The 24,037-nt window shown below is 40.8% G+C and overlaps 1 protein-coding gene across 2 annotated transcripts in view; it reads left to right on the top strand.

The window, feature by feature from the left end:
- The window catches only part of KIAA0232 (KIAA0232 ortholog), an 89,374-nt gene that overhangs the window by 25,216 nt on the left and 40,121 nt on the right, over nt 1-24,037 (top strand). For both annotated transcript variants that reach the window (XM_030876873.2, XM_060298928.1), the window contains exon 2: nt 5,607-6,105. In XM_030876873.2, the coding sequence (XP_030732733.1) occupies nt 5,875-6,105 (231 nt within the window). In that variant the 5' untranslated portion in view covers nt 5,607-5,874. The remainder of the gene's footprint in view (nt 1-5,606; nt 6,106-24,037) is intronic.

Raw genomic sequence — 24,037 nt, 5'->3', positions numbered from 1 at the left:
AGACCTGTCATGACGGTACAGGAGGAAGCCAGCTTGGGGTGCTTCTGTCTCAGACCCTTGTTATTGGTGTCCAGTTACAGGTGCTGCCCAGATGACTACATAGGCTGACACTCCCAGACTTACCAGCCTTTCCTCTCTTTTCCTCAGTCCTCTGAGTCTGTTCTACGTAGAGAGTAAAAACAAAATATAGTCACTAATGACTCTAGGGATATGGACAATTTAAAAATTATATGGCATCAGCTATTGAACAAGTCACAGCAGGAGTTCTGTTAGTGGTAATGATGCAAGGGAAGGTCTTAACTGGCTTTGATGAGATCATGGGCGTTCAATGTGTTTTGCTTTCTTTTCTGCATCTCACCTACTTCTTGAATCCTTTGATTTGTCCAAATCTCTTAATGACAACAGAGAGAATCCCATGGTTGGGTTGATACCATGTTTTAAAGTAAACATAGTAAACTAAAACAGTTTTTCTTTATCAGTCTTAACAGTGAACCAGGTCTGTCATATGTGAATTTTTAAGGCCTTTATTCATTTAAATAATGGAAAAAAGCCTTATACTAAGTTGTTCGCAGCGAAACTAAGTTTTAGAAGTTCTCTGGCAAAGACAATTATATACATTTCGTTAAAGACATTCTTCTGATACCTCTGTACTCTCTGGATCTGATGTATATTGTTGGATTCAATTCCCTAAAATTTTGTTTAGAATTTTTGCATCTGTGTTCGTGAGCCATATTGGTCTGTAGTTTTCTTATAATATCTTAGTCTGGTTTTTATGTTAGGATAATGATGGCCTCTTAACATGATTTGGGAAATATTCCCTCCTCTTCAATTTTTGAGAAGAGTTTGTATAGAATTGGCATTATACTTTCCTTAAATATCCGGTAGAATTCACCTTTAAGCCAACTGGGCCTGGAAGTTTCTTCGTGGGAAAGTTTTTGTTTGTTTGTTGTTTATTTTGGCTGCGTTGGGTCTTCGTTTGCTGCGTGTGGGTTTTCTCTAGCTGTGGCGAGTGGGGGCCAGTAGTTGTGGCTCGCGGGCTCTAGAGTGCAGGCTCAGTAGTTGCGGCACACGGGCCTAGTCGCTCGGTGGCATGTGAGATCTTCCCAGACCAGGGCTCGAACCCGTGTCCCCTGCATTGGCAGGTGGATTCCCAACCATGGCGCCACCAGGGAAGCCCCTGTGGGAAAGTTTTAAACTGTAAACCCAATTTCTTTTATAGGTACAGGGCCATTAATTCTATTTCTTCTTGAGTGAACTTTGGTAGTTTGTGTTTTCAAGGAATTTGTCCATTTCATCTAAGTTTATTCTATTGGTGTAAAATTTTTCTAGTATCCCCTTATTGTCTTTTTTATATCTGTAGAATCTGTAGTGATCTCACCTGTTTCATTCTTGATATTGGTAATTTGTCTTCTCTCTTTCCTGAACAGTCTGGCTAGAGGTCCATCTTGTCTGAAAGAACCAGCTTTTGGTTTCATTGTTTTTCCATTTTCTATTTCATTGATTTCTGCTCTCATCTTTTATTCCCCTCTTGTGCTTAGCTTAGGTTTCATTTGCTCTTCTTTTTCTAGTTTCTTAAGATGAAAACTGATTTGAGACCTTTTCTAATATAGGCTCTCCTTGTGCTATAAATTTTCCCCTAAATCCTGCTTTAGTGGCAACCTAAAAATATTGATACGTTGTGTTTTTATTTTCATTCAATTCAGAATACTTTCTAATTTCTCCTTTGCCCTATTGGTTATGTAGAACTATGTTCTTTTTAACCTTTTTTTTTTTAAATTTTGGCTGCGTTGGGTCTTTCTTACTGCATGCGGGCTTTCTCTAGTTGCAGAGAGTGGGGGCTACTCTTCACTGTGGTACATGGGCTTCTCATTGGGGTGGCTTCTCTTGTTGTGGAGGCTCTAGGCACTCAGGCTTCAGTAGTTGTGGCACACAGGCTCAGCAGTTGTGGGTCGTGGGCTTAGCTGCTCCGCAGCGTGTGGGATCTTCCCGGACCAGGGCTCGAACCCGTGTCCCCTGCACTGGCAGGCGGATTCCTAACCACTGGACCACAAGGGAAGTCCCATCCTTTACTTAACCTATTTGTGACTTTATGTTTATTGTAGAATTTTTACTATATTGTAATTGGGACTTGTTGTTTTAAGACCCATCTCTGCCTTTTAATTGGTTGTTTAAGCCATTTAAATTTATTATGATTATTAACAGCTATCTTATCACAGTCTTCAAGAGATAACATACCATTTAATGTGATGTATAAGAACCTTATAATAGTGTTCCAGTTTCCCACTCCTGGTCTTTATGCTGTTGTTGTCATACATTTTATTTATACATATGTAATTAACCTCACAATACGTTGTTGTTTTTGTTTCAATGGTCAGTTATCTATTTTCTTTCTTTCTTTCTTTCTTTTTTTTTTAAAAAAATCTTTGGCCATGCAGCAAGGCGTGTAGGATTTTAGTTCCCTGATCAGGAATAGAACCCACGTCCCCTGCATTGGAAGTGCAGAGTCCTAACCACTGGACTGCCAGGGAAGTCCCTCAGTTATCTTTTAAAGATACTTAAATAACAAGAAAATTTTAGTTAATGTTTCTAGTGCTCTTTGTTCCTTTGTGTGGATAGGACATTTTGTCCTATCATTTTCCTTCTGCCTAAAGGACTTCCTTTGACATTTCTTTTAGGGCAGGGTTGCTGGTGATGAATTCTCTCAGTTTTTCCATGTCTGAAGAAGTGTTTGTTTCACCTTTGTTTTGAAATATACTTTTGATGAGTACAGGATTCTCAGTTGACAGGTTCTTTTTTTCAATACTTTCAAGTGTTTTTGCCCCATTCTCATTTGCATGGTTTCCATCAAGAAATCTGATGTCATCCATATCTTTGTTCTGTTCTACCTAATGTTTCTTTTTTTCTCTGGCGACTTTATTACTGGTTTGAATAGTTTTATTATGTGTTGATTTCTACATGTTTCTTGTGCTTAGAGTTCATTGAACTTCTTGGATCTGTGTGTTTTGGTTTTCATTAGTTTTGGAAAAATTTTGGCCATTATTCAAATATTTTTTTCTGTCCTTCTCTCTCTCTTCCAATTACATGTATGTTAGATTTCTTAAAGTTATCACACAGCTCACTGAAGCGCTGTTAATTTTTTGAACTTCTTTTTCTCTCCATATTTCATTTTGTATAGTTTTGTGTATGTGTGTGGTTTAAGATTCAGTAATCTTTTCTTCTCAAATGTGTGATCTGCCATTAGTCCTGTCCTATATTTTTAATCTCAGACATTGTAGTTTTCATCTTTAGATATTTGATTTTATATCTTTTCAAACATATGGAATATAATCATGATAACTTTTAAAGTCTTTTTCTGCTCATTCTAACTTTTGTGTTGATTCTGGATTGGTTTCAGTTAATTTTTCTCTTCATTTCCATTCCCTTTGTGTCCCATTTCTTTGCATGCCTGCTATTTATTTATTTATTTATTTAGACCGCACCACCACCGCGGGTCTTGTGGCATCTTAGTTCCCCTTAGTACCAGGGATTGAACCCAGGCCCTCGACAGTGAGATGGGAGTCCTAACCATTGGACTGCTGGGGAGTTCTCACATGCATGCTAATTTCTGATTGGATGCCAAGCTTTGTAAATTTTATCTTCTTGGGTGGTGGATATTTTGTATCCCTTGAGCTTTGTTCTGGGGCCACGGTGAAAATAGTTGGAAACAGTTTGGTCTTTTGGGTCTTGATTTTAAGATTTGTTAGGCAGGTCCAGAGCAGTGTTTAGTGTAGGGCTAATTATTCCCCATTACTAAGTCGAGACCCTTCTGAGCACTCTACCTAGTGTGCCCTGAATTACGAGGTTTTCCAGTCTGGCTGGTAGGAAACAGGCACCATCCCCAGCCACGCTGAGCCTTAGGGCGTGTTTCCTCCTTTCCTTTATGATGACCCTTTCCGGTGCCGTGGCTGGGTCCTCACATGCATGCCCCGATCAACACTCTTTTGAAGGCTTAGGAGCAGCCCTTTGCAGGTATCTGGTGTTTTCCTCTGGAGAGCTCTCTCCTCTCGGTACTTTTCCTGTGATCTCCAGCTGCCTTAGATTCTCTGACCTACTTCCTTCAGCCACCGCTTCATGTCTCCTCATTGTCTTGGTGCAACCTTCACTGAATGAGTGCTGGCTATCCACTCGCTTCAGGTGATGTCCCCAGAAGTGAAGGTATTGGTTAATTGATGATCTGTCTGGCATCCTGAGATCCACACGTATTAAACAATTTATGGAAAATGTTTTAATTTTGGGAGTCAGCTGGAAAATTTCAGCAAGTAAACGTTATAGAAAATCTTTGCTTTAATTTATCTAGTTTTTATAATTCAGAAAAGAATTATAGAGAAGATTTTAGGAAGTAGCAGAATACATATTAGTGATACATTGATCTAGTAACTTCATCCTGTGGTGGATTTAAACATATTTTCTTTATATTTAATGTTTGTAACATTTAGTGTGTAGTTCTAGATGAAGTGCAAGAAACTGAGCATTAAATCTTTGGTGAAGAGTGTCTGTCTTTCTGACTTGATGCTCTTACTAAAAATAATTATTAATACTTTTTAAAAGGTCATTTTTGTAACCCTCTTATTATCTGCTAAAATTCATGCAAAAGCTGATCCAATGAGATTTACCTATCACTACGTTAGTTTTCATTTTCTAGTGGCATAAATTAATCAGAACTCTAGCATAAAGAATATTATGACTTAATAAAGCCATTGTTAGATTAGTATGACGTATTGAAAGTATATTAATTTAGTGGAAAATGGCATCTATCACAAGTAATCAGAAAGTCAACCTAGGTATATAAGAAGAAAAGTTAAAATAGATGTAACTATTGCCTGGCAGGGCTATAAGACAAATGTGTTTCATCTTAATTTTTATGAAAGAAGTGATGAGCAGTCCAGAGTTTTTAGCCATACAAAAATTGACTACCTGTGTAAAACTTACGTTTATGGGACTAATTTTTTTTTTTGCGGTACGCGGGCCTCTCACTCTTGTGGCCTCTCCCGTTGCGGAGCACAGGCTCCGGACGCGCAGGCCCAGCGGCCGTGGCTCACGGGCCCAGCCGCTCCGCGGCATGTGGGATCTTCCTGGACCGGGGCACGAACCCGTGTCCCCTGCATCGGCAGGTGGACTCTGAACCACTGCGCCACCAGGGAAGCCCGGGCCTAATTTTTTTTTTACCAGTGTTTCAATGAAATTACCATTCAGCTGCTTGTTTCTGTTTTACTTTAAAATGAGCTAGTGATTTGTTACGAGATAAATTCTTTCAGCGTAGCAAAATTTTACAAGTCCAGTCCCTTGAGACATAGCAAAATAAACATCAGTATAATTGAGCATGAGTACAAAAATACAGATTTCTGAGTTTTCCTTACTTTTAAATGATATTAAGCTTTTAAAAGTTTAAAATGTCACTTAGTTTAAAATGTCAGCGATTACAGTAAAAAAAAAAAAAAATTAATGTTCCAAGATACCAAAGGTATTTTAATAAAGAGGAATGGTTCATTTGGATTTTTTTCAAAAGATCAATAACGTAATTTATATCTATACATAACACATACCTTTTTTCTCTCTTATTTTTGTAGGTTCTGCTGGAGACTTACATTTGGCCTCAATGTGAAATTAAAGTAGAAAATCACATCTACATGTATGTTGCTATCAGGATGTTGATTCATTGGTCATGCCTGAAGAGGGAAATTCAGTTCTAGATGGCTGACTGCCAGCAAAAATAAATGCTTACCCTAGATGTCAAGCATCTCTCCTTTTTACTGGAGTGAAAATCCCCTCCAGATACCAACAGAACATCACTGCAGAAAATGCTCCACATTTTAAGGATGTCAGCAACCTAAATTCATGCGCCCTATCTGTACAGTTGTTGTGGATGGTTTACCATCTGAAAGCTCCTCAAGCTCTTATCCAGGCCCTGTATCTGTCTCTGAAATGTCTCTGCTTCATGCTTTGGGTCCAGTGCAGACCTGGCTGGGACAAGAGCTAGAGAAATGTGGCATTGATGCCATGATTTATACTCGATACGTCCTCAGTCTTCTGCTGCATGACAGCTATGACTACGACCTGCAGGAACAGGTATTTACATATTGTAAATGTTTTGTGAAAATTTATGATTGTGTTTACATTTTCCTTCAAAGAGCACTTTCGTATTCTAGCACAAGTTAGACGGCTGGGGTCCACAAACTTTTTAAGCTGTCGGTGAATATAGATGAGCCGCGTTACCAAACACACAGTTTGGTTCAGTCATTTTCTCTGACATTTTCTTGATGTTGATTGCATTCTGACACAGACTCTGGATCTTGTCACAGACGGTAGTAGTTTGATGACCCACTGCCTTTGAGTTAGCGCTGCTCCAGAATGTTGGTTTCTACTATTTAGGAAAACCCCACATTGTGATTAGACGTTTTCATCGTTGGGTCTGTTACACTTCTTAACATTCCAAAGTTTAATATTTCATTTTATCTCTAAGAATGATGATAAACTGCTTATTAATCAAAGTGTGTGTTTTGAATCAGTAGACTTAAAATTTTGGTAAAGCATATAACCTTAAAGTGGCCAATATACATTTTACTTGACTTAGGTGCTTAAAGTGAAGAAAGCAACCAAATCTATGTTCTTGAAAAAAATCTCAACTTCAGTCTCACTCTCCAAGAGAAGCTCCTGAATGTGAGGCTTGCTGAAAGGGAGGCAGAGTCATCAGCACTGAACCAGTGAGCTCTGGGTGACTTCTGGGTACAAATTTCATGTAAAAGGGAGTGTTTTGGGAATTCCCTGGCGGTCTAGTGGTTAGCACTCCGCACTTCCATTGCAGGGGGCACAGGTTCGATCCCTGGTTGGGGAACTGAGGTCCCACATGCCTTGTGTCACGGCCAAAAGATAAACAACTTTTTAAAAAGGGAGTGTTTTGTGGGCAGTATTTGTTGTTGTTGTTTTAAACCATTGTTACTAACACTGAAAACAGGAGCAAAGTTTCATTGACGGAAGAATCTGGCTTTGACCTTCCAAACCACAGAGCAGTTTCAGAGTCCTGTACATACAGGGGGTTTCACAGTGTGCCTAACATTCTGTCACATGTCAGTTGAGCAGAGTATTTCCCACTGCTGATGTTCCGCATCCTTTCTAGCTGGACACAACTACATTTCCCCTGCTTCCAGGTTGCTTACTGCCCTGGCTGGTGATTATTAGGTCAAGTAAGGCTTTGAGGGGGTTGACTTAAAACCTAATAATCAGAAAGTGTGTTATTTTGGCGGTCAGTATTTTGCATAATTTTCTTACCAAAGCTCTATTATTTTCCATCATATTTCCAGTAAATGTACTTTAAGGGCAAGTAACATGTTAAATCTACCAACATAGAAGAATTTTTATTTCCAGAAATGAGGAAGATATTCCTCTTAACTCAAAAATCATGTACTTCAGTTGTAAATACGTACGTGTAGGAAACAAATCGTTTTTTAGTAGGAGTTTAATAAGACTTTTTACTTCTTAAAATTGTGTATTAACAGTATCAACACCAATAACTATATTAGCACAAAGTATTTATGTGTTAGGTGCTATAGTACATGGAAAAAGGGGGAAAACATAGGCCTGCTATTAAGATTATAGTGAAGACTTCTGTGATGAGACCTGTTTGTGAATCCCTCTGGTCTCTGTGTTCGCTGTAGGGTGGCGGCGGGCGGGGGGTGGGTGTCTTGGCAGCTGTCAGCGGCCTACTGTGTTGATCCTCCCTGTTCTGGTTCATCTTTAGGACACAGGACAGATAAAGGTTAGTGAAAACAGAGCATGTCTGGAATTACAAGGAGAATCCACAGGGAATTAAAAGGGCCCTAAAATCCTTTTCTGCTCAGCCCTGGCTCGCACAGTGCCAAGTCCCATGCTGATGGGGAAGGTCAAATTGAAAATGACCTTTCATAGGAGATGACCCATAACTTTTCCATGACTCAAGGAGGAGGATATGCTCACTGTATCCCCCCAGAGAGAGTCAGGGCATAGAGCCAAGGGAAGGGCCTGAGCTGACCTTCTGTGATTCAGACTCCACCTAATGGGCATACTCACCAGCCTGCTGTGGGCGAGCAAGCGTGCCACTCTCCTGATCCCTGGGTCACACTGAGGGTGGGCTCACCCCTCATTTGAAGGCCAAGTGACTCCACTTTTGGGTGTTTGTTTCCTTGCATCTTTTCTCACCCCTCAGTCCTTGAATTAGTCTAACCTTGACTTGAAAATGCCTAGTTTTAAGGCCGTTGCCTCAACTACTGGCCTTATTTGTCATGGTGAATTCATGGCTTTTCACAGCTTTAGCTAAAAGAAACACACAAAGAGCTCTTGAGTTCTGAGAAACAGATTTTGTACTTGTCTCAGCAGCCCCTGGTGATTGGGTAGGAAGTACAGCTGATCAGGCCCTGGTCTTGGTTGAGACTGACTAACAAACAGAGTTACATGTAAACCTCTGATTTGGGCAGGTTTGTAAATACACTTGTGGCGACAGCTGTGTACTGCGTAGTGCTGGAGAACAACTGCCTTTTAATACGTAGATATTATAGGTGGGTCATAGTAATTTTATTTCCACAAATTCTATTTTTTTTCTTTTTGTCAAGATTACCATATTCTGATAAATGTATGCTTAGATAAATCAAGAATTCACTATTCATCATTTTTAGATGTAAATATAAACTACTTTTCTAACCCATCCTTCAAGGTCCAGGTCACCTTCCTCTGAATCCACTTCTGATAATTCCTGATGAAAACAATGGCTTCTTCTTCCAAACTTGACCATGTTTCTACTATAGAGCTCTTAATTATAGTTATTAGAATGTATTATCTTTCCCAGTAGTTTATAAGATGCTTAATGGCGGAAATCATATATTCATCTTAAAAATTTTTTTTAACTTTTTTCTTTTTTTTTTTTTTTGTGGTACGTGGACCTCTCACTGTTGTGGCCTCTCCCGTTGCGGAGCACAGGCTCCGGACGCACAGGCTCAGCAGACCTGGCTCACGGGCCTAGCCGCCCCGCGGCTTGTGGGATCTTCCCGGACTGGGGTACGAACCTGTGTCCCCTGCATCGACAGGCGGACTCTCAACCACTGCGCCACCAGGGAAGCCCCTAAACTTATTTTTTGAAATAATTTCAAACATCAGAAGGATTGGAAGAGTACGACAAAGAACCTCAGTCAGCCCCAGTTGCTAACATTTTCCCACTTTTACTTTATTTCTCTCCCCTCCTTTTTATGCCCGCTTATCCTACATAAATCAGCATATTATATATTTATTTATTTATTTATTTATTTTGAGTTTTTGAATTATATTTTATTTATTTTTTTGTACAGCTGGTTCTTATTAGTTATCCATTTTATACATATTCGTGTATATATGTCAATCCCAATCTCCCAATTCATCCCACCACCCCCTGCCGCCCACCACTTTCCCCCCTTGGTGTCCATACATTTGTTCTCTACATCTGTGTCTCAGTTTCTGCCCTGCAAACTGGTTCATCTGTACCATTTTTCTAGGTTCCACATATATACGTTAATATACGATATTTGTTTTTCTCTTTCTGACTTACTTCACTCTCTGTGACAGTTTCTAGATCCATCCATGTCTCTACAAATAACCCAATTTTCTTCCTTTTTATGGCTGAGTAGTATTCCATTGTATATATGTACCACATCTTCTTTATCCATTCGTCTGTCAGTGGGCATTTAGGTTGCTTCCATGACCTGGCTATTGTAAATAGTGCTGCAAACATTGGGATGCATGTGTCTTTCTGAATTATGGTTTTCTCTGGGTATATACCCAGCAGTGGGATTGCCGGGTCATATGGTAATTCTATTTTTAGTTTTTTAAGGAAGCTCCTTACTGTTCTCCATAGTGGCTGTATCAATTTACACTCCCACCAACAGTGCAAGAGGGTTCCCTTTTCTCCACACCCTCTCCAGCATTTGTTGTTTGTAGATTTTCTGACAATGCCCATTCTAACTGGTGTGAAGTGATACCTCATTGTAGTTTTGATTTGCATTTCTCTAATAATTAGTCATGTTGAGCAGCTTTTCATGTGCTTCTTGGCCATCTGTATGTCTTCTCTGGAGAAATGTCTATTTAGGCCTTCTGCCCATTTTTTCATTGGGTTGTTTGTTTTTTTAATATTGAGCTGCATGAGCTGTTTATATATTTTGGAGATTAATCCTTTGTCCGTTGATTCGTTTGCAAATATTTTCTCCCATTCTGAGGGTTGTCTTTTTGTTTTGTTTGTAGTTTCCTTTGCTTTGCAAAAGGTTTTAAGTTTCATTAGGTCCCATTTGTTTATTTTTGTTTTTATTTCCATTACTTTAGGAGGTGGATCAGAAAAGATCTTGCTGTGATTTATGTCAGAGTGTTCTCCCTATGTTTTCCTCTGAGAGTTTTATAGTGTCTGGTCTTACATTTAGGTCTCTAATCCAGTTTGAGTTTACTTTTGTGTGTGGTGTGAGGAAGTGTTCTAATTTCATTCTTTTACATGTAGCTGTCCAGTTTTCCCAGCACCACTTATTAAAGAGACTGTCTTTTCTCCATTGTATATCTTTGCCTCCTTTGTCATAGATTAGTTGACCATAGGTGCGTGGGTTTATCTCTGGGCTTTCTAACTTGATCCATTGATCTGTATTTCTCTTTTTGTGCCAGTACCATACTGTCTTGGTTAATGTAGCTTTGTAGTATAGTCTGAAGTCAGGGAGTCTAATTCCTCCAGATTCGTTTTTTTCCCTCAAGACTGCTTTGGCTATTTGGGGTCTTTTGTGTCTCCATACAAATTTTAAGATTTTTTGTTCTAGTTCTGTAAAAAATGCCATTGGTAATTTGATAGGGATTGCATTGAATCTGTAGATTGCTTTGGGTCGTATAGTCATTTTCACAATATTGATTTTTCCAACCCAAGAACATGGTATATCTCTCCATCTGTTTGTATCATCTTTAATTTCTTTCATCAGTGTCTTACAGTTTTCTGCATACAGGTCTTTTGTCTCCCTCGGTAGGTGTATTCCTAGGTATTTTATTCTTTTTGTTGCAATGGTAAATGGGAGTGTTTCCTTATTTTCTCTTTCAGATTTTTCATCATTAGTATATAGGAATGCAAGAGATTCCTGTGCATTCATTTTGTATCCTGCAGCTTTAGCAAATTCATTGATTAGCTCTAGTAGTTTTCTGGTGGCATCTTTAGGATTCTCTATGTATAGCATCAGGTCATCTGCAGTGACAGTTTTACTTCTTCTTTTCCAGTCTGTATTCCTTTTATCTCTTTTTCCTCTTTGATTGCCGTGGCTAGGACTTCCAAAACTATGTTGAATAATAGGGGTGAGAGTGGACATCCTTGTCTTGTTCCTGATCTTAGAGGAAATGCTTTCAGTTTTTCACCATTGAGAATGATGTTTGCTGTGGGTTTGTCATATATGGCCTTTATTATTTTGAGGCAAGTTCCCTCTATGCCCACTTTCTGGAGAGTTTTTATCATAGTGGCTGTTGAATTTTGTCAAAAGCTTTCTCTGCATCTATTGAGATGATCATATGGTTTTTCTTCTTCAGTTTGTTAATATGGTGTATCACATTGATTGGTTTGCGTATATTGAAGAATCCTTGCATCCCTGGGATAAATCCCACTTGATCATGGTGTATGATCCTTTTAATGTGTTGTTGGATTCTGTTCGCTAGTATTTTGTTGAGGATTTTTGCATCTGTATTCATCAGTGATACTGGTCTGTAATTTTCTTTTTTTGTAGTATCTTTGTCTGGTTTTGGTATCAGGGTGATGGTGACCTCATAGAATGAGTTTGGGAGTGTTCCTTCTTCTGCAGTTTTTGGGAAGAGTTTGAGAAGGATGGGTGTTAGCTCTTCTCTAAATGTTTGATAGAATTCACCTGTGAAGCCATCTGGTCCTGGACTTTTGTTTGTTGCAAGATTTTTAATTACAGTTTCAATTTCATTGCTTGTGACCGGTCTGTTCATATTTTCTATTTCTTCCTGGTTCAGTCTTGGAAGGTTATACCTTTTTACGAATTTGTCCATTTCTTCCAGGTTGTCCAATTTATTGGCATAGAGTTGCTTGTAGTAGTCTCAGGATGCTTTGTATTTCTGCGGTGTCTGTTGTAACTTCTTTTCCAATTTTATTGATCTGAGTCCTCTCCCTCTTTTTCTTGATGAGTCTGGCTAATAGTTTATCAATTTTGTTTATCTACTCAAAGAACCAGCTTTTAGTTTTATTGATCTTTGCTATTGTTTTCTTAGTTTCTATTTCATTTATTTCTGCTCTGATCTTTATGATTTCTTTCCTTCTGCTAACTTTGGGTTTTGTTTGTTCTTCTTTCTCTGGTTCCCTTAGGTGTAAGGTTAGATTGTTTATTTGAAGTCTTTCTTGTTTCTTGAGGTAGGCTTGTATTGCTATAAACTTCCCTCTTAGAACTGCTTTTGCTGCATCCCATAGGTTTTGGATCATCGTGTTTTCATTGTCATTTGTCTCTAGGTATTTTTTGATTTCCTCTTTGATTTCTTCAGTGATCTCTTGGTTATTTAGTAACGTATTGTTTAGCCTCCATGTGTTTGTGTTTTTTACATTTTTTCCCCTGTAATTGATTTCTAATCTCATAGCGTTGTGGTCAGAAAAGATGCTTGATATGATTTCAGTTTTCTTAAATTTACTGAGGCTTGGTTTGTGACCCAAGATGTGATCTGTCCTGGAGAATGTTCTGTGTGCACTTGAGAAGAAAGTGTGATCTGCTGTTTTCGGATGGAATGTCCTATAAATATCAATTAAATCTATCTGGTCTGTTGTGTCATTTAAAGCTTGTGTTTCCTTATTAATTTTCTGTCTGGATGATCTGTCCATTGGTGTAAGTGATGGGTTAAAGTCCCCCACTATTATTGTGTTACTGTCGATTTCCTCATTTATAGCTGTTAGCAGTTGTCTCATGTATTGAGGTGCTCCTATGTTGGGTGCATATATATTTATAATTGTTATATCTTCTTCTTGGATTGATTCCTTGGTCATTATGTAGTGTCCTTCCTTGTCTCTTGTAACATTCTTTATTTTAAAGTCTATTTTATGTGATATGAGTATTGCTACTCCAGCTTTCTTTTGATTTCCATTTGCATGGAATATCTTTTTTCATCCCCTCACTTTCGGTCTATATGTGTCCCTAGGTCTGAAGTGGGTCTCTTGTAGACAGCATATATGTGGGTCTTGTTTTTGTATCCATTCAGCAAGCCTGTGTCATTTGGTTGGAGCATTTAATCCGTTCACGTAATTATCAATATGTATGTTCCTTTTATCATTTCCTTGTTATGGGTTTGTTTTTGTAGGTCCTTTTCTTCCCTTGTGTTTCCCACTTAGAGAAGTTCCTTTAGCATTTGTTGTAGAGCTGGTTTGGTGGTGCTGAATTCTCTTAGCTTTTGCTTGTCTGTAAAGCTTTTGATTTCTCCATCGTATCTGAATGATATCCTTGCCGGGTAGAGTAATCTTGGTTGTAGGTTCTTCCCTTTCATCACTTTAAATATATCATGCCACTCCCTTCTGGCTTGTAGAGTTTCTGCTGAGAAATCAGCTGTGGACCTTATGGGAGTTCCCTTGTATGTTGTCATTTTTCCCTTGTTGCTTTCAATAATTTTTCTTTGTCTTTAATTTTTCCAATTTGATTACCATGTGTCTCGGCGTGTTTCTCCTTGGGTTTATCCTGTATGGGACTCTCTGCGCTTCCTGGACTTAGGTGGCTGTTTCCTTTAGGGAAGTTTTTGACTATAATCTCTTCAAATATTTTCTCGGGTCCTTTCTCTCTCTCTTCTCCTTCTGGGACCCCTGTAATGCGTATGTTGTTGTGTTTTATGTTGTCCCAGAGGTCTCTTAGGCTGTCTGCATTTCTTTTCATTCTTTTTTCTTTAGTCTGTTCTGCAGCAGTGAATTCCACCATCCTGTCTTCCAGGTCACTTATCCATCCTTCTGCCTCAGTTATTCTGCTATTGATTCCTTCTAGTGTATTTTTTATTTCAGTTATTGTATTGTTCATCTCTGTTTGTTTGTTCTTTAATGCCTCTAGGTGTTTGTTCTTTAATTTTTCTAGGTCTTTGTTAAACATTTCTTGCATCTTCTCGATATTTGCCTCCATTCTTTTTCTGAGGTCCTGGATCATCTTCACTATCATTATTCTGAATTCTTTTTCTGGAAGGTTGCCTATCTCCACTTCATTTAGTTGTTTTTCTGGGGTTTTATCTTGTTGCTTCATCTGGTACATAGCCCTCTGCCTTTTCATCTTGTCTGTATTTCTGTGAATGTCAGCATATTATTTCTTAAGACTGGATTTTCTCTTAGCCATAGAACAGTTGTAAAATTCAGGAAGTTAACACCGACACATTATTATCTAATCTACTGTCAGTGTTCAGTTATTGTTAGCTGTCCCACTGATGTCCTCCACTGTAATTGTTTCCCTCATCTAGGGTCCTGCATTGACCTTCGTGGTCACATCTCTTTAATTTCTTTTAATCAGGAATAGTTCCTCATCTTTCCTTTGTGTCTCATGATGTTGACAGGTTTGAAGAGAACAGGGCAGTTATTATTTTGCAGAATATCCCTTATTTGGGTTTGTCTGATGTTTCCTCCTGTTTAGAGTCAGCTTATGATTTATGGGAGTACCGTTGTGTAATGTTACTGAAGCGATGAGTTTCCCTCTTTTTTGTGCATCACGGTGGACAGCACATGATGTCAGTCTGTTCATTCTTGTTGATGCTGACTTTGGTTCAGATGGTGGCCGCCAGGTTTCTGCACCGTAAAGCTGAACACTTCTCTGTGTAGTTTTCGGGTCACCTGTCCAGAGGAGACTTTTGAGTTTGCCGTCCATAGATGACTCCCACCTGAATTAATTATTACTTTGATGGTCGCAAAATGATGATCTTTTTTCTAACTTGGTTATCCCATGTACATTTAGTCATTGGCGTGTGCTGCAGTGCCTTCCATCTTTTTAAAATTAATCTCCTTGTTGTGTAGAGAACACTGCCGTAGGCCAACTGCAGTGCCGGCCATTTCCTGCCACATCTTGAAGCTAAGTGGTATTTTCCCTGCTTTTACTCACCTGGAAATGTATGTTCGGAGGGGTTAGGTGACATGCCTAAGGCCGGGTGGTTAGTAATGAGTCAGGATTTAAACTCATGTCTGGCAGCCAAATCCCGTGCCCATTTGTTACGTCAGAGTTTTGTTTTTGTTGGCTTTTGTATGTAACAAATAATTGTTGAATGAATAACATTAAAACACTCTACTGTAAAGGCAAGTTTTAGAAACTACGTGGAATTGGTTTACTGTTTTTTAATGCACTGTGGGCTTTAGAGGTGGGGAAAGATCGCTTTGTCTTCTCAGCTCACAGTTGAACTATGCGTTGAGTGCCCATGGAGCAGACGTGAGCGGCAGACAGCGGTGTGCTTTGCTAGGAGGTCGGAGCATTAGCCTGGCTCCTGCAGCTCTTAAAACAGACTGTGTTACATTATTCCAGAATATTTCACAGTCTTATTAAAAATGGCTGAAAGGAAAGCTATAGTAAAACTGTAATTTAAAGGTGGGAGTTACCTTTTCTTGTCCTGAGGATCATGGTCAACAGCAAGTTCCCAATAACCTGTCATGAGTAGGAAGAATTATTTTAGGAAGGTGGAACTGCCTTTCACCACACATTCTTATACAACCCCAGGCAGTCTTAGTTTTCCTATGTAGCCAATTACGTTAAAACCACCATCCAAGAGTTTATTAAGACATGTCTTATGTCTTTATATTTTAATGTTCTCAGCATCATGAAAGCTTTGTTTGTCTGGTCCGTGATTATGACAGAAAGCCCAGCTTGGTCTGTCTTCAACAGAAGCAGTGGTAAAACACAAGCCCATGTGCGTCATGTGCCGCACGTGAGCCTCGAGCTGGAGCGCTCACTTCCAACACACGGCACCTCATTTAACCCTCACAGCCACCCTGCTGTCCCCATTCCATAGGTGGTGGTACTTAGACACAGTGGCTAAGTAACTTGCCCAGCAGCACACAGCTAGTAAACATTGGAGCATTTATTGGTTTTAAAGCTTGAAATGTCCATGGGGTAGGGCTGGCCTCAGCGGCAGCTTGAGGGGCCTTCAAAGAATCAGTGCCTCATCTTGAAGTTTGCCTTCTCTGTTGCCGTTATTCTCGAGCTTCCCCGCTCCCCTCCTCACTGTAAGCCCAGACTCCCACCCTCATCCGTGCATGACCGGTCCCTGACCCAGCTGCTAGGATGAGGGGACTTTGGTGCCTGGGCTGCAAGCACTTGGAACCATGAGGACTAAGAATTGGAGAGGGTGGGCTCCCAAGGAAATCTGGGATGATGAGGGTGCTGACCCATCAAAAAGAAGCGCTCTCTAAATACCTGTGTACAAAGTCACGCTTTCTTATTATAAATTTAAATTTTAGTAAATATTCCCTGATTGTACTACATTCTAAGATTTGGGCCTCAAACAAACCACTTGCTAATGTTATCCACTCTCTTCATGATTTTGTTCTCTCTGCTACTTCTAGGACTTTTATCTTTGCAGACCTCCTCTGAAATTGTCCTTTCATGATAGACCCTCAACCTGTGTGATTGCTTTAGATGTTCTTACGATGTTAGATTTTGTTTTTAGGTCCCAAGGCTCCCAAGAACTTCATTAACTGTTGCAGATAGGGAGCAACTCTGGATTCTGTACAAGAATTAAACTTTTAATTGAGGTATAAAATGCATACAGAAAGGGTACAAATTAGTGAATTTTCACAAAGCTTGTATCTATGTAATTACTCCCAGAAAAATAAATAGAACATTCCATTGACACAGAAGCCGCCGCCACCCCTGCCCCACACAGGTTTAGAATTCCTCATGTGTCCAGAGGGGAATCCAGCAGACTGTGGCTTCTGTTTTCCACTCCTTCCTTTTTCTGGGATCCTGATGCCTACATCTCTAGTTTTTTCTCTCCAGATCTGAGAGACCACTCCCAGCTCCACTGGTTTATTGCCTCTTAAAGGCTACCTTTTTCTCAGCCTTTTGTCCGGGGCCTGGACTGGGTACATTTCCCAAGGGAGAAAGCAGCCTTAGCTGTCCCTCCCTGGAACGGTCCTTTCTGCTTTTCTCAAGGCCTGGGTGGCTCACTAGGTCACTAATGACTTAGCGCGGATGTTGGGTGTTTGGTTTGGTTTGGTATGTTATCTGGCTTTTCTGGTTAGTCTGGGCAGGACAGTTGATCTGCTGCCAGTTTTTTGGTTTTTCTGTTTGTTTTGGTTTTTTTAAGGCAGTTTTTTTAGAGCACTTTTAGATTCATAGTACAGTTGAGAGGAAAGTATAGAGATCCCATATCCCCCGTGCCTCCACATATGCACAGCTTCTCGCACCATCAGCATCCCTTGCCAGAGTGGTACCTTTGTTACAATCAACAGACCTGCATTGACATCATTGTTACCTAAAGTCCATAGTTTACATGAGGGTTCACTCTTGGTGTTGTACATTCTGTGGGTTTGGACAAGTGTGTCATGACATGTATCCACCATTATAGGATCAGACAGAGTAGCTGCACAGCCCTAAAAATCTGTTTGCTCTGTCTCGTCATCCCTCCCTCTCCACTAATCCCCGGTGACTGCTTTTTTTTACTGCCTCCATAGTTTTATCTTTTCCATCATCAGGATCGTACAGTCCGCAGCTTTTTCAGATTGGCTTCTTTCACTTAGTGATATGCGTTTAAGGTTCCTCCATGGCTTTCAGTGCCTTGCTGGCTCATCTCATTTTAGTGCCTAGTGACAGTCACTGTCTGGATGGACCACGGTTTATTTATCCCTTCACCTACTGAAGGACATACTGGTTGCTTCCAAGTTTTGGCAGTTCCCAGTAAAGCTGCTGTAAGCATGCGTGTGCGGGTTTTTGTGTGGAAGTAAGTTTTCAGCTCCTTTGGGTGAATACCAAGGAAGCCTGATTGCTGGATGGAATGGTAAGGGTATGTTTAGTTTTGGAAGAGATTGCCACTGCCTTCCGACGTGGCTGCACCATTCTGCGTTCCCACCAGCAGTGAGCGAGAGTTACTGTTGCTCCACGTTCTCGCCAGCATTTGCTGTTGTCAGTGTTCTAGTTTTTGGCCATTCTAAAGGTGTGTAGTGGTATCTCACTGTTGTTTAATTTGCATTTGCCTGATGACATTATGTAGAGCATGTTTTCATATGCTTATTTGCCATCTGTATATCTTCTTTGATGAGGTGTCTGTTGAGGTCTTTGGCCTATCTTTTAATCAGGTTGTTTGTTTTCTTATTATTGAGTTTTAAGAGTTTTTTGTGAATTTGTGTAGCAGTTCTTGCAGATGTGTCTTCTGCAAACATTTCTCCCTGTCTGTGGCTTGTCTTCTAATTCTCTTGACATTGTTTTTCGCAGAGCAGTTTATATTTTAATGAAATCCAACTTACCCATTTTCTCTTTCATGGATTGTCCACCAGTTACTTTTTAAAAGAGGGTGTTCATTTGTTTTCTTGTTTAGTTTGGTGTTTATTTTGCTTATCTTCTCCTCAGTCTTTCTTTGACCACCATATTTAAAAAGAAACCTTCCATTCTCAGTCCTCTTTTCTACTTAATTTTTCTTCATAACACTTGTTGCTACCTGGAATTGTATGATTATTTGTGATATTTTATGTTTATTTGTATGTCTCCTCTGCTGGAATATACAATTCATGAAGTTAGGGACCTTGTCCGCCATGTTTTCTGCTGTATTCCCAGCCCTTAAAGCAATTCATGGGATGTAGAAGATGCTCAGAGATTTATTAAAGAAATGAATAGATGTGTGCTTCTTTCTCAGGTGTATGACTTGTGTGTGGAGGGGGAAACATGATGGAGGTGAGTGCAGATGTCATAGGTACACACTGGGGCCTGCCTGCCCTTCAGAGAAGTTACTGTAGCTTCTTCCCTCATCACCACCACCATCTTTCCCATTTTAAAATTTATTTTATTTGTTTATTTTTGGCTGTGTTGGGTCTTCGCTGCTGTGTGCGGGCTTTGTCTAGTTGTGGCAAGCAGGAGCTACTCTTCGTTGCGGTGCGCGGGCCTCTCATCGCGGTGGCCTCTCTTGTTGCGGAGCACGGGCTCTAGGCACACGGGCTTCAGTAGTTGTAGCACGTGGGCTCCGTAGTTGTGGCTTGCGGGCTCTAGAGCGCAGGCTCAGTAGCTGTGGCGCACGGGCTTAGTTGCTCCGCGGCATGTGGGATCTTCCCGGACCAGGGCTCGAACCCGCGTCCCCTGCATTGGCAGGCGGATTCTTAACCACTGCGCCACCAGGGAAGAAGCCCCATCTTTCCCATTTTTAAGTGTACAGTTCAGTGGTATTAAATGCATTCATAATGTGCAGCCATCACCGCCATCCATCTCCAGAACTCTTTTCATCTTGTAAAATGAAAACTTTATAATTCCCCTCTCCACACAGCCCCTGGCAACCACCATTATACTTTTTTTTTAAAAAAAAAATTTTATTTATTTATTTATATTTTTGGCTGCGTTAGGTCTTTGTTGCTGCGCGCGGGCTTTTCTCTAGTTGCAGTGAGCGGGGGCTACTCTTTGTTGCGGTGTGTGGGCTTCTCATTGGGTGGCTTCTCTTGTTGCAGAGCATGGGGTCTAGGTGCACGGGCTTCAGTAGTTGTGGCACGGGCTCTAGAGCTCACGGGCTCTAGAGCGCAGGCTCAGTAGTTGTGGTGCACGGGCTTAGTTGCTCGGCGGCATGTGGGATCTTCCCAGAGCAGGGCTCGAACCCGTGTCCCCTGTGTTGGCAAGCGGATTCTTAACCACTGCACCGCCAGGGAAGCCCTAGTTTGTTGGTTTTTTTTAATAAATTTATTTTATTTATTTACTTACTTTTGGCTGCTTTGGTTCTTTGTTGTTGTGCGCGGCTTTCTCTAGTTGCGGCCAGTGGGGGCTACTCTTCATTGCATGCACGGGCTTCTCATTGCGGTGGCTTCTCTTGTTGTGGAGAACGGGCTCTAGGAATGCGGGCTTCAGTAGTTGTGGCATGCAGGCTCAATAGTTGTGGCTTGCGGGCTCTAGAGCGCAGGCTCAGTAGTTGTGGCGTACGGGCTTAGTTGCTCTGCCACATGTGGGATCTTCCTGGACCAGGACTCAAACCCGTGTCTGCTGCATTGGCAGGTGGATTCTTAACCACTGTGCCACCATGGAAGCCCTATACATTTTGTCTGTATGATTTTGACTGCTCTTAAGTACCTCGTATCAGTGGAATCATACAGTGTTTGTCCTTTTGTGACTGGCTTATTTCACTGAGCACAGTGTCTTCAGGGTTCATCCATGTTGTAGCAGGTCAGAATTTCCTTCCTTTTTAAGGCTGAATAATATTCCATCATATGGATATGCCACTTTTTGCTTATCCATCCGTCAGTGGACACTTGGGTTTCTTCCACATTTTAGCTACTGTGAACAATGCTGCTATGAACATGAGTGTACAAATATCTCATCGAGACCCTGATTTCAGCTTTGGGGGTTATATATCTAGAAGTGGAATTGCTGGATCATGCGATAATTCTGTTTTTAATCTTTTGAGGAAGTGACATTAGCTGCACCATTTTACATTCCCACCAATAGTGCACAGGGTTCCATTTCTACGTATCCTCACCAACATTTGTTATTTCCTGTTTGTTTGTTTGTTTTTACATAGTAGCTATTCTAATTGGTGTGAGGGGTACCTCATTGTAGTTTTTTTTTTTCCCACGGTACGTGGGCCTCTCACTGTTGTGGCCTCTCCCGTTGCGGAGCACAGGCTCTGGACGCGCAGGCTCAGCGGCCATGGCTCACGGGCCCAGCCGCTCCGCGGCATGTGGGATCTTCCCGGACCGGGGCACGAACCCGCGTCCCCTGCATCAGCAGGCGGACTCTCAACGACTGCGCCACCAGGGAAGCCCCCTCATTGTAGTTTTGATTTACATTTTCCCTGATGATTAATGATGTTGAGCATCTTTTCTTGTGTTTATTGTCTGTTTGCATATCTTCTCTGGAGACTTTAAAGTCCTTTTCCCATTTTTGAATCTGGTTGTTTTGTTGTTGTTGAGTTTAGAAGTTCTCTATAGGTTCTGGATATTAACCCCTTATCAGATACATGATTTGCAAATATTTCCAGGGTTTGCCTTTTCACTGTGTTCATCGTGTCTTTCAGTGCATGAAATTTAAAAATTTTCATGGAGCCCAGTTTGTCTGTTTTTTATTTTGTTACCTGTGTCTTTGGTGTCACATCCAAGAAATCTTTGCCAAATGCAATGCTGAGAAGCTTTGCCCTATGTTTCTTCCAAGAGTTTTATAGTTTTAGCTTTTACGCATAGGTCTTTGATCCATTTTGAGTTAACTTTTATATTTGGTATGTGGTAAGACTCAAATTCCATTCTTCTGCATGTGGGTGTCTAGTTTTCCCAGCACCATTTGTTGAAGAGACTGTCCTTTCCTCATTGAATGCTCTTGACACACTTGTTGAAAATAATTTGAGCGTATATGTGAGGGTCTATTACTGGGCTGTCTGTTCTAGTCATTGGTCTATATGCCTATCTTTATGCCAGTACCTCACTGTCTTGACTTTTGTAGCTTTGTTGCAGTTTCTTTTAAATCCCTAATTAATTGTATCTTCTACCTCAGAGTCCATCATTCTAGAAGTGTAGCTGGGTTATTGCACTTTCTGGTTTTGCCCACAGGTTCAGTAAGAATAATCCTTGTACTGATTGCTAGTTGAGTTGGATCATTTCTGTATTCAACAAAACTTGTTCTTTCAGCCCACTTGTAACCTACTTTACAGTATATCCCCATTAGTGTAGCATTTCACTGCTTGGAAAAGCTAGCATTTGCAGTGTTTTCCTTTAACAATAACAGTGGACCCATCCTGGGTTCCTCAGGTGTCTTGCTGCATATACTGTATTTCAACAATCATTCACTCAATAGACATTAATTTAAATTAACTTTACACATAAGGAGTGTGAAAAAAAATTGAGAGTAGGAGTTAGTACTAATGGTGGGTGCACAAGTTCATGTCCACAGACTCCCTCAGATACATAGTGAAAGGGGTGGGGGGGGTTGGTAAAATCTTTTCATGGAATAGAGAAGATGTTTTGAATATCAGCACTGCATTTAATGCCTGGGTTTTTACTCACCACATGAATGGCCATGATGTGCTTGCTAGACACCGGCAGGCACCAGGACTGCAGAGATGACTGGGGGGGGGGGTGGGCTCTGGGAGACGGCCATCAGGTTCGGGTCTGTGATGTGCTCTGGCTGTGCACAGTCCGGGACGTGGGCCTGGGGGGCAGCGGTGGCGGGAACCACAGGCAAGATCACGGTTGAACAGCCTTGAAGGAAGAAGAAAAGGCGGATGCGTGCGAGGTCACAGGAGCAGGAAGGGGCCTGATACTGGGAGGCCAGAGGAGGATAGGGAGGGAGAGGGAGGAGATTAGACCGAGAGAGGCGAGCAGGAAGCTGATTCCAAAGAACCTGATGTGCTCTGCTGGAGGATTTGTATTTTAGTCCTGGAGACAAAAAGACCCATTGCTATATTTAGTCAACAGTACCAAATGGCAAGCATGGTAATGGGTGATCGGGTTGGGCAACTGAAAACAGGGAGGCCAATGAGGAACTTGTTGGCTGAAGACCTAGTAGGAAAAAAAAAGGATGCACTTAACCTGAAGTTCTCATTTAATTGGTGCTATTCAATTTTTAGAGGCAGTTTACAGTTCCTTTGAGCAGTGAGAAGTGAATTTATTACTGAGGCCTTTCCTCAGATTCTAGCTATATCTTTCATTCACAAGCAACCAAAAATTTGGTGTAAATCGCCTTAATTGGAAAAAAAGAAAGTCTCGTACAGCTACAAGTCCAGAATGAGGACTGGCCCTGCCTGGCTCAGCTCAGAGCTCACAGTGTCGTTAGGGCGTCCGCCTGCCTCCCAGCACCAGCTTGGTTTTGCAGCCACTGCTGGGGACTGGAGGGCAAATGACAATGAGCACGTTTCCAGCATCCTGCTCTCACACTGTGCAGAGGGTGTGTTCCCTGCATTCCCAGCAGAAATCTTGTGTGGAGGGCCCATTTTCAAGTGCTCATTTCTGATTGGTCACATGCCTCTCTCTGAGCCAGTCTTTGTGGCCAGAGGGATTAAGGCCCACAGATGGGAGTGGCATTAGTCCCATTCAGACTCTTGGTGGTTTAGTTTTTCAGGACTCTTGTTAATGGGAAGCTGTGGGAGGCGGGTGCCCCCGCAGCGAACAGCAGTCGTTGATCCCAGCTGCATTTCACAATGCCCTGGTCTTTTCCTTCCTCCAGTTCTCAGTTTCCTTTTTGATAGAAGACAGCAAGAGAAAGTCAATCAAAACTCTAGCCTTATGTTACCTCACAGTAGTGTCTAGAAAAGCGCCTGACAGTAGATTCTCGGCCTGAGAAGTCCTTTAGCCACATCTTCTTTTGGTGCTTAATAATTGTGCTCTGTCTTTAAGATTATGACTTTGAAGAATCATACTTGATTTGCTGAGTTTACCTAGTAAATATTTGACACATGCATAATATTATATGTTTATGTCTAAGTGGACTTTTAATTAGTATAGCACAGAAAATATAGCAAGTAAAATAGAAATATCTTGAGCTTTTTTATACTGTGTTCTTTTAAGGTCTAATTATTAGTTCAATGCTAATGGTTAATGAATAAGTCATAACACAGTACATGAAGGCAGAAAAAAATAGAATAAGGGAGCTCTCAAATACAGTAAGTGGCAAGAGCAGGATGCATAAAAATATATCTAGTATACTAGTGTTGGTTTAGCTTTTGCTATAGACTTGATGGTGTTTCTTAATGGGTTCAGCCTAAAATTGCAAGGCAAAGTAGCACATATAAGCAAAATTTGTAATGTGGTAAAGTCATTCTAACAGCTAACATTGTTTGAATCACAAATAATGTCAAGTTGCTTTATGCATTTTCATTATGTCGGAAGTTAAAACAAGAAGCAAAATCTCCATTCCCACACAAATTTGCG

The sequence above is a fragment of the Globicephala melas genome, chromosome 5 (genome assembly GCF_963455315.2).
Source record: "Globicephala melas chromosome 5, mGloMel1.2, whole genome shotgun sequence".
Classification (NCBI taxonomy): Eukaryota; Metazoa; Chordata; class Mammalia; order Artiodactyla; family Delphinidae; genus Globicephala; species Globicephala melas.
The sequence above is the reverse complement of the archived record's forward strand: the minus strand, read 5'-3'. Positions and strand labels throughout refer to the sequence as shown.